An 11206-nucleotide genomic window follows, 5' to 3' on the forward strand; every position below is an offset into this window, starting at 1 on the left:
TCAAATTCTTCCCCCATGTGCTCATCCCACGCACGTACACCTATTCCATTCCACAGTTGTAAGAGTTCTTCAACTAATGGCCTTAGGTACACATCAATGTCATTGCCGGGTTGCTTAGGGCCTTGGATGAGCACTGGCATCATAATGAACTTCCGCTTCATGCACAACCAAGGAGGAAGGTTATACAAACATAGAGTCACAGGCCAGGTGCTATGGTTGCTGCTCTGCTCCCCAAAAGGATTAATGCCATCTGCGCTTAGACCAAACCATACGCTCCTTGCGTCATCTGCAAACTCCTTCCCATACTTTCTTTCGATTTTTCTCCACTGCGACCCGTCAGCGGGTACTCTCAACTTTCCGTCTTTCTTACGGTCTTCTCTGTGCCATCGCATCGCCTTGGCATGCTCTTTGTTTTGGAACAAACATTTCAACCGTGGTATTATAGGAGAATACCACATCACCTTGGCAGGAATCTTCTTTCTGGGGCGCTCGCCCTCGACATCACCATGCTCATCGCGGCTGATCTTATAGCGCAATGCACCACATACCGGGCAAGCGTTCAAATCCTCGTACTCACCGCGGTAGAGGATGCAATCATTAGGGCATGCATGTATCTTCTGCACCTCTAACCCTAGAGGGCAGACAGCCTTCTTTGCTTCGTACGTACTCTCGGGCAATTCGTTGTCCTTTGGAAGCATATCCTTTATCTTTACCAGCAACTTTCCAAATCCCTTGTCAGATACACCATTCTCTGCCTTCCATTGCAGCAATTCCAGTGTGGTGCCCAGCTTTTTCTTGTCACCTACACAATTCGGGTACAACAATTTTTTGTGATCCTCTAACATGCGCTGCAACTTCTTCTTCTCCAAATCGCTTGCGCAGTTTCTCTTTGCATCGGCAATGGCCCGACCTAGATCATCAACGGGCTCATCTGATGCCTCTTCTTCAGATTCTTCCCGCATTACCGGCTCAGCTTCTTCCCCCATTGTTGTATCATCGTATTCAGGGAACCCATGGCCAGGATAGTTGTCGTCGTCCTCTTCTTCTTCATTGTCTTCCATCATAACCCCTCTTTCTCCGTGCTTGGTCCAAACATTATAGTGGGGCATGAAACCGGACTCAAACAGGTGGACGTGAATGGTTCTTGACGTAGAGTAATTGCGACCATTCTTACAGCCAGCACATGGACAAGGCATAAAACCATCCGCCCGCTTGTTTGCCTCAGCCGCAAGCAGAAAAGTATGCACGCCCTCAACGAACTGGGGAGAGCATTGGTCATCGTACATCCATTGCCGGCTCATCTTCATTACACAACACTGAATAGACCAAATTAATACAAGTTCATACATAAATTCATACAACACTTAAATGCAACAAACAAATAACTCTCTAGCTAAAGCATTTAAATGCAACAACAAATGCGATCAAGATCACAACTAAGGTAACAATTGATCCAACAGCATAATGATACCAAGCCTCACTATCGATGGCATATTTTCTAATATTTCTAATCTTCAAGCGCATTTTCTCCATCTTGATCTTGTGATCATCGACGACATCGGCAACATGCAACTCCAATTCCATCTTCTCCCCCTCAATTCTTTTCAATTTTCTTTCAAGTACCCGTTTTCTCTTTCAACTAAATTTAACCTCTCGACAATAGGGTCGGTTGGAATTTCCGGTTCACATACCTCCTAGATAAAAATATCTATGTCAACTTGATGGGCATAATTTGTCATAAACACGAAATGCAACAAATAGTTTTAAAAGAGAATATACCACATCCGAATCATAACAAGGACGAGGGCCGACGGGGACGGATATGAAAACCATGGCACTATGTATAACAAACAACTGTACGGGTAAGATAATTATTATACGAGTAACTATATATCCAAATCACACAAACATCAATTTTTTATATAAAATTTCATGAACAAGAGGCTCACCACAAGGTGGTGCCGGCGACGGGACGGTGCGCGCGATCGATGGTGGTTACGACGGAGATTTAGAAGGCACTAAGTAAACCACACCTGCATATGCAAACTAAGTGTTATTTTGACCTCAGATTGCATATAAATCAAATACTACCACATATAATTCCTCCCAAATTACTAAAACCCACAATCAATCACTATATAAACCAATGCAAGAGCTAATCTAGCAATGAGAGATGAAAGGACAAAGTTGCTAACCTTGGTGATCATTTGAATGGATGAGGGCCTGCAAATCTTGACAAATTTGGGGCAAATTTTGTGATGAACTCGAGAGGAAGAAGGGAAGAACAGAGGAGAGGGAGAGGGGAAAGGGGGGAGAACAGAGTGCGGGTGGACGAATGCTTTATATAGGACGACCTTTAGTACCGGTTCGTGCCACGAACCGGTACTAAAGGTGCTGGAAGGACCCCACTCTGACAACATCCTGCCACCACTTTCTTTAGTACCGGTTCGTGGCACGAACCGGTGCTAAAGGTTCACCACGAACCGGTACTAAAGAGCTCCTCCCGCCTAGCCGTTGGAACCGGCACTAATGGACACATTAGTGTCGGTTCTGTTACAAATCGGGACTAATGTGTCTTACATTTGACCCTTTTTCTACTAGTGAATTATCATGAACAAGGAAATACAATAATAACCATTTTATTATTGCCTCTAGGGCATATTTCCAACACTATAGATCTAGTATCATACACTAGTATCAAATGCATGATACTAGTATAGTAGTATATGATACTCCCCACTATGACCAACCTTAGAAGGTGCACTGCAACCTAGGCATGAAGAGATTGGGCTAGGAAAAAATTTGAATCGCAGAGGAAGTCAATCCTTTCTCAACTAAAAACGTGATATTAATTAGGATAGCTTTTCAAATCCCTATAACATGTCGCAGAAATTGCATGCATTGGTCCTTCAATTAATAGATGGAGTCTAATTAATATACATACAACTAGTACTACCATTTCGTGCCTTGATGTTTTGGGATTATTTAATTTTCAATAGATGCCTAATGCACCTAAACGGAGGGAGTAGTATAGTCCTACTCGGTGATTGCTTTGAAACCTACACGGCCTCATGCAAATGTATACCACGGGCACATATACCACGTGTTTATTGCTGACAGATGTCATGCGCGTGTTTTGCACATGCCGCCCGACACACTAAAGATATTGTCCTCGCATGCGGACTTGCCAGTTACTAGAGCAATCATATTTGGTCAAACTTTACATCGTTTGGCTTTAAATTAAAAAAAATATGCACTACATTCTGGCATACTTTTGCTTGAGATTGCTGGTCGCATGCATCACCATAGTCTCAATTGTGAACCCATGTCCAAATCCCAGCATCACACCCCAAACACCTTCCTCTCCGTCCTCTTCCATTCGGCGCCGCTGCTCATCAAGAACAAAAATCACTGTGGCGCTGAGCATATTCCCGTACTCTCTCAGCACGGTCCGACTCGCTGCCAACTTTCCCGGGTCCAACATGAGAGCCTGGTCGACATGGTCTAAGAGTGCATTGACGCCGGGGTGCATTGCCCAGAAGAGGTCGTTCCATTCGACGCCAACTCCGAGCTGCTTGAGCTCATCCGATATGCACTGCTCGATGTTCTGTGCTACTATCGGGACAAGCTCCCGCATCGACAATTGGTGGTAAATGCCACCTTCCCCGGTTTTTATCATGGCAAGATGATCCGTCCCCGGAATCACGATCTGTGACGCGGATACCATCTCGAAGAGTGGGCGCTCCAGTGGGTGCACCGTGTCAGCGCCGATAATTACCGCGCCGGCGCCATCACTGAAAATTGCCTGGCTGATGAGGGTGTGGGGGTAGTTCTCCTCTGGCCCCCGCAAGGCGGCGACGCTGAGCTCGACGCACACCACAAGGACACGGGCGCCGCGGTTGTTCTCGGCAATGTCCTTGGCGAGGCGTAGCGACGCGGAGCCGGCGGAGCATCCGTTGATCTGGAGCAGTGTGCAAACCACAGACGGTCGGAGGCCTAGGAGGGAGGCGATGCGGAGGTCGGCACCCGGGGCGCGGGCGCACGAGTTGGTGCTGACGATGAGGTGAGTGATGTCGGTCGCTGGACGGCCCCACTTGGTTATGGCCTTGGCGGCGGCCAACGCAGCGAGGTCTGGGGCGACGGCGGCGGCGATCTCCAGGCGGTCGTGTCCGCCGTCGAAGAAGCGAGGGTGGGCGTCCAGCAGCTCCTGTGTGTGGTGAAAGAAACGTTTCTCCGTGCCTGTCCTGTCACCTGCACGTATGATTGAGAGAAAAGATAAACAAACGCGGCTGCCTGCCATCGTGGTTCGCGCAGATTTGGACTTACATATTGACTTGAATTCGCGTTTGAGGTCCGTGAGGTGCTCGCTTTTGGTGGCGCGGAAGTAGTACTCCAGGTACTCCTCTTGGGACAAGTGGTTGGGCGGGTTTGCTGTCCCGATGGCAAGCACCAACGCAGGCCCGTCCGCACGCTGCAAACGGCGGATCTCGCACACGGTACTACTTGCCATGCTCTCACAGGCCTTCTTAGCTGTTGTGTGTGTGTGTGTGTGTGTGTGTTTGTGTGTGTGTGTGTGTGTGCGTGTGAATAAAACAAGAGTTAACGCTGCACACAGAAAGAAAGAAAGAAAGAAAAGAAAAGAAAAGAACGAACTGGAAATACCTAGCCACCGGCAAGACAGACGGGGGACAGGGAGAAGGCTGCTCTTGTTTGCCTTGCGAGATGTAAAGGCTTGGTGTTTTATATGGACGGGAGAGCATGGCGCATAGCATTTCCAGATCATGGTTCACCTAGAGTCGGAGGGATTCAAGTTATGAACCAGAAAATTTCTCTTGACAACTTTATGATATATAATATGGCTGATCACCTAATCATAAAGCTCTTGGGAGTGATTAGTAATGCAGCCCCGGTTGTGACACTGTGATATCATATTTTATGTAAACAATCAAAAATATTCTCTAAAACTAACAGTAATCACCGAGCTAAATTTGAATGTCCAGATCCAGCTCATGATTCACCTAAAGGCGGAGGCATTCATGTTATACCACCAATAAGTTTCTGCTGCCGACTTCATTGTATCGATCACCTAATCTTAGACCACTTGGAGTTATCAACAATGCATTGCAGCCCTGATTATGACGCTTTCAGATATCATATTTTCTGTTCACAATCACTGACATTTTGTAAAACTAACAAAACCACCTACCTATATTCCTGTGACTTATGACAAAATATCACTACTACAAGAGGCACAAACGAGAATTCATGAGGAGGCAGAGGTAGAGTCGCCTACAGGCGAGAGGGCGATGTGATAGGGTTAGACGACCACCAAGATTAAGTTGATCTCGGCGAATGCCATTGGTGTATAGGGGCGTGAGTATGTGAAAGTTCAATTCAACACCTGGAATCGCCGGACAATCATTACCTATTTAACATTTGGCCCAATCAACTTAATTAGTCCGTCCCATAAAATTATACTACGCACTCTGATGTGTAGTCCGATGCATCATAAAAACTCCCATATATACGCATTAGGAGGGTGGAGGCAGCTATCTCATCATATACCAATGAATAAAATAAGAGTTAACGCTGTACATAGAAAGAAAGAAAGAAAGAAAGAAAGAAAGAAAAGGCAAGAAGGAACGGGAAATACCTAGCTATATGAAGCGAGTGCCGACTGCCGAGTGCCACCAGCACAGCAAGACAGACTGGGACAGGGAGAAGGCTGCTCTTGTTTGCCTTGCGAGATGCAAAGGGTTGTATTTTATAGGGACGGGGGAACAGAGCGCATACCATCTCCATAGTGCAAAGGCTACCAGCACAGGCATCCACCAGCCACAAGAATTCTTGGTAACCATTCCCATGTGAAACACTAGTGCTACTTGTACTAGTTTATAGATACATAAATCTCGAGCCAAGCTCTGAATCACTTGTGTCGGTTTCAGAGTCAGCTTACGTATTCATCAGTTTTTTGTAGCTCGGCCTACGTGGTACCCATTATGGCAGCCATCCATTCTAACTTCTTGTTCATGTGGATGTGTGCAGCAATGCAAAAATCAGCAGCAGCAGGCGTCAGGCTCTCAATGCTTAATCCTCTGGCGCGAACTGCACCTGACGTGATGAGTCATGTCTGCCTCTTCCGCCAGACCAGCCCGCTGGCCTTCTTTTGTCCACTCTTTTGGAATCTCTCAGGAACACGATGGACAGCATGTCAGGAGATATTTAATGCGAGAGACATGGATGCAGCTTCTCACATGTCACATGCACGCAGAATAATACATGCCTCATATGAACAGTAGTACATCCTGTTAATTTTTTTTGTGGGCAAAAAATCTTGTTATGTTTAGCAGCAGCCGATCCAAGTACATCTTGGTAAGGTAGATCTTTTCTGATAAAACTCTGATTGATACACTTGTCAAGCAAGTTGTACGTCATGTTTCATACCATTTCATATAGAAAACGTTAACATATACTCCCTCCGTTCCAAAATATAGCGCATCCTCGGTTTCCGTGCTTCAACTTTGACCATTAATTTAATCAACAAGACCGACTGCGGCGGGCGAAAAAATTATACCAATGAATTCGTATTCAAAAAAAGTTTTTAATTATATAATTTTTGATCCCGCCGCAGTCGGTCTCGTGGGTTAAATTTATGGTCAAAGTTGAACCTCGAAAAGCGTGGGCGCGCTATATTTTGGAACGGAGGGAGTATTCAATATTGGGTTGTTTCGAAGATATCGTCAAAAGAAAAACATACCTTAAAAAAGATATATTTATCTGATATTTATCTAATATATATGGTTGTTCCAAGTTTAATACAAACTAAATAACGCAGAAGATGGAGATGGATGGGAGGTTGTGGAATAAAAAAAAGAGGACTGCTGTAAGAGGATTGTAGTACATGGGAAAAGTTGTCAGGATACACTGCAGAAAAGTGCCTCTCTGAAGTCTGGTTCACGTGTATGCGAAGGGACTGTGCATGCAGGACCTAGGCGCCTAGCCCTAGATTGTATTACTATTCACATAGGTAGATAACTTTGGCTGTTGACGCACAAATCTCGAAGAGAGCATACGGCCTGGATAGTGGGTACCGTGTGGCTCGAGCTTCAGCAGAACTTTCCGAATGAAATTTTTTTCACTTGCTAGATTATAATTGTGTCATGTGCGATTCACATCTCTACAATTAGTAAGCTCCCACGAAATGAAGCCCTCTGATTGATCGTGAACTTTGGTCAAATAGTGGACCCTGCCAAAACTGGTTTTCTAGCCAATGATTACTATGTGACAATGTATTAGTAGAAATGAAAGTAAAACTGATTTTCTTGACTAGATTGTTCGTTTTTTTGTTTGGGTCGACCGCGTCGTCCAACATCCACTATTTTCTTTTTGAAAACATGTGTCCCAATTAAACATAAGTAAACATTAAATGGCCGATCAATCGCCCGCAAAAGTCCACTTAAACATAATAAAACATAAATAAAACTAAATAAAACTTAAACGTTAATAAAACATAAAAAGACTAAATAAACACGCCTCCCAACCACCCAGCACGTTGTCCTAGGCGTCGCCATCGTTGCTGTCATCGCTGGTGAGGTCGATGAAGGCTGGCGGGCGGCAGCCTAGCCCATGGGAATGCGGTCTCCCACGCAACCCACGCCGACTCCTACAACATCTGCCCCACCGGCGGCACTGCTGCGCGGCGCGCGCTCCTCCTTCTCCTGCTCCCGACGCTCTTCCTCCACCAACCGTTCCCAGCAGTCATGGCGCTCCTCCTCCACGCACTCGGCTTGCATCCAGCGCTCGCCATCGGTGTGCTCCTTAGACAGGTGGAGTTGTCCCGTGTGCTCCAGGTTGTCCTTCTCTTGCTCAGGAGTGGCGCCCGACGCGATGGGTGGCGCGCTCACCCACTCGTGGAGGATGCCGGTCCATACGTACATCTCCCACTCTGACTCCATGGGCGGCATGGCCGTCAGCGTGAGCGCCCCTGTGTGCTCGGGCTCAACCTTGGGCTCGGGCAGGGCGGGGCGTAGGCGCGGTCCCCCGCCGCCGACAGCGCGTGTCCTCCTCGTGCTGGCTCTCCTTTAGGGTGCGCTGGAGCGCCACCTCCAATGTGGCCTGGTGGGCTGTCTCCTCCTCCTTCGACGCCACCTCCGGGGGCGGCGGCACAAACTCAAGGTTAAGCTGCATGCCGCCACGGCGGGCCACATCGTGCTCCGTGGCAAACCAGGCCTCCCGATTGGGGAAGTCTTGCGCGTAGGCAGGGTCACGCCGGTGCTCTGGCGTTAGGAGGCCGCGGCGCTTGGTAACCATTCCCATGTGAAACACTAGTGCCACTTGTACTAGTTTATAGATACCTAAGCCAGGGAAGGGCCAGACCATCCAGTACAAAAGTTGGGTTTTCCAATAAATCTCGAGCCAAACTCTGAATCACTTGTGTCTGTTTCAGAGTCAGTTTAGGTATTCATCAGAATGTGGTAATTATAATATTTGATCCAGCTTTCAGTATTTTTTTCGAGGCAGTATAGTTGTATGTTCAATACCCCTGGAGAACTAGTTTCTCAGTTTCTACTGCTTATAATCTCATCCTTGTTAATCCTAATGTTCCCCTTTATTTCAATTAGCTCTGGGATTCTTGCTGTCAAAAAAAGGCAGGGTGTACTTCTGGCATCTCATTCCTAACATGCTCAATACCAGAGCAATGATGCAATAAAAAAACTTTCACTTGCTAGATTATAATTGTGTCATGTGTGGTTCACATACTTTTGAAACTAGGGACCATCTTTTTGTTGGCAATAAGCCATGCACATGGCGATGGCGACCGGCGTGAAGACGACCAGGTCGAGTCCGTAGTGTGTGTGTCCCCCGGCGTGAGCCCGTGCTTGCGTTCGTGGAGTGGAGGAGCAGCATGCACAGGGCCGTTGCGATCTGTTGGAGTCAGGTGCGGCGTGCGCGTGGCCGGAGGGAGTTTGTTGCATGCTAGCTATGTGGTTGGCCGGGTCATGCTAGTGCATGCATGAGCTAGCCGTAGTGGCCGATGTGTGCGTGCGTGACTTGCGGTGTGGCTGGGGCGTGCATGCGTGTGTGTGCCCCGCCTGTGTACTGTTTAGTAGGGGCCTAAAAAAGATGTAGTCTCCGACGGGACCGTGGTATGCGCTCGGTTGATGTGAGAGTTCTTCCGGGGTTGTGCTGTGTGTGTGCGTGTGTACCTCCATGTATGTGTGTTTGAGTAGTTGGGTTGAATAGAAGCCAACATACAGGCCGTTCGGCGGCCGGGGCGTTCGGCGCCGGAAAATTCTGTTCATCTTCTTCTACCTTCGTACAATGTTTGTCGCCGGAGGGCGGTTTGGCGTACATGGCCGGTGGGTTTGTCCCAACACTTTTTTTTCCACCTGCCCTTTCTCCTCCATTTGCTGGAAGCATATCAGCTCCACATTGGCACTACTGGAATTTTCCTATACAATGGGTGTTCATCTCTTCGTCGAGAGCCAAAGCACGGACACTCGGCAAACGTACAGACGCCGAGAGCCACACTTGGCAACCATGGCTTCATGGCAACTAGCTGACCTTGCCGAGACGGACTCACGGCAAACAAACAACGGACGGCAAATGTCACGGACGCCTAGAGCACCACACGGCAAAGAGAAGCCACGTGGCATGTCTGATTGCAACTGACGGTGCCGTCAATTTCTGCTACCTATACCAAGAGCCGTGATGGTTTGCTCGGTAAAAACATGTCAGAGAAACATTCAAACCTGACATGTGGTCCCACTGATCCCAATTATCAGTAAAAGTTTCAAATTATTTGTTAATAAGAGGCGGTTATATCTTCAAACTAGGGATCATCTTTTTTTTTCACATGCCCTTTCTCCTCCATCTGCTGGAAGCATATCAACTCCACATTGGATTTCCAAAACTTGCCCCTTGAGGATTTCATGGTCATGGTAAAAAAACATCTCAGGAAGCCTTTCTTTAAGGAAATTATGATTCTCGCAACATGGAATATGGACTACTAGCAGTGGTTATATCTTCAATGGAGTACGACCTACTCATTGGAATTACCAACTGAAGTTCAAAGAAGAAGTAGCCATTGTTATCCAAAGGGCTAAGAAAAAGAAATATATCGATTTCAAGCCATGGATTGAATCTTTTGTGTAATTTCTCTGTACATTAGCTGTAGCATAGCTCTGTAAAAATATATAAATTCAATAAATAAATAAAATCAGCGGAGAGTTGCTTTTCCCTCAAAATTTTGTAGAGACCATTCAAGTCATATTATAACTTCACAGGTGGTTCTTCATAAAAACCGACTCTTGCCCCCCACCCTACCAACCCTATTTATACACGGCTATACAATGAATACCGCTGAGCTGCCCAAGTGTCCACATCCACAGTAGGCACAGAAATTCGGGAGGATCTGACGCCGGTCCGGGGGGTCCGAGTAGATCAAAGAATGGTGATTGAGATTCAATAAAACAGATGGTTGTTGACATACCAAGGACCCTACTTACGTTACAAGAAATATGTACAGCTAAATGTTAACGCCCACATGTGTGGGCGTTCACCACCTCGAACGCACGCAACGATCACCGTTGGGTACTTTATGCATGAATCTTGGCACAATCCGGTCGTTTTTCTGCGCCATGTAGGACGAGGCGCATGTGCGGTGTGTGAGACCGGTCGCCCGCACGTTGGTTGCCCTCCCGCGGTCAGCGGTTGCCACTCGGGGGCGTGCGGTGGAACCGCTATGCGCCCGCACGCCACGCGCCGACCGCGGTTGTCGTCAAACACGTCGCGCACCTCTCCCCCCTCCCCCTCACGGTGCCATTTACTCACCCCCGCAGTTGCTGGCACAACCCACTTCGCTTTCCAAACCATTGGAGGAGAAGGCGAGGGGAGAAGGCGACGGCGGAGGTGGAAGAATCGACGGTGTATGCGGCCGTCGGTGGTGCTCGCCGGAACGGAGCGGCTTCGCCGGAGCGCCTGCGGATTGAAGGTAATGCTCGCTCCAACTCTCACAATCCCTTCCTGCATTTCCCCCCTTCCCTCCCTGTTCGATTCCTTGCTCGAGATTCGTAGAGATTCAAGCAATTTGGCGGTGCGTCGACGTTCTCGCCGGCGGCGGAGTCCTGTGCGCAAGCCGTTTTCGGTGGCACTGGGCAGTTTCATGGACGCCTCGGCGGCGCCCTCGTCGGGGTGGTTATGCCTG

General features: G+C 47.8%; 1 protein-coding gene across 2 annotated transcripts; it reads right to left on the reverse strand.

Moving 5' to 3' along the window:
- Positions 1-3003: 3003 nt before the first annotated feature.
- On the reverse strand, positions 3004-5728 carry LOC119335697 (bisdemethoxycurcumin synthase-like). 2 transcript variants are annotated; one of them, XM_037607796.1, is made up of 4 exons: positions 5654-5728; positions 4663-4790; positions 4327-4530; positions 3005-4251 (listed from the first exon to the last, which is right to left on the reverse strand). In XM_037607796.1, exons 2-4 carry the CDS (start codon positions 4781-4783, stop codon positions 3257-3259), a joined length of 1320 nt encoding a protein of 439 aa, XP_037463693.1. In that variant the 5' UTR covers positions 4784-4790; positions 5654-5728; the 3' UTR covers positions 3005-3256. The 2 variants fall into 2 exon arrangements, with proteins under 2 accessions (XP_037463692.1, XP_037463693.1); XM_037607795.1 differs by having other exon boundaries at positions 3004-4251; positions 4327-4790.
- Positions 5729-11206: the final 5478 nt, after the last annotated feature.

Source organism: Triticum dicoccoides, chromosome 7B (genome assembly GCF_002162155.2).
Source record: "Triticum dicoccoides isolate Atlit2015 ecotype Zavitan chromosome 7B, WEW_v2.0, whole genome shotgun sequence".
NCBI lineage: Eukaryota > Viridiplantae > Streptophyta > Magnoliopsida > Poales > Poaceae > Triticum > Triticum dicoccoides.

Bases quoted from the DNA above. Each gene is read 5' to 3' on its own strand.
- LOC119335697 (XM_037607795.1), bottom strand. From the start codon at position 4,783: ATGATCTGGAAATGCTATGCGCCATGCTCTCCCGTCCATATAAAACAC. The intron at 4,252-4,326 runs GTAAGTCCAAAT...TCATACGTGCAG, and splicing joins ACGCGAATTCAAGTCAATAT to GTGACAGGACAGGCACGGAG.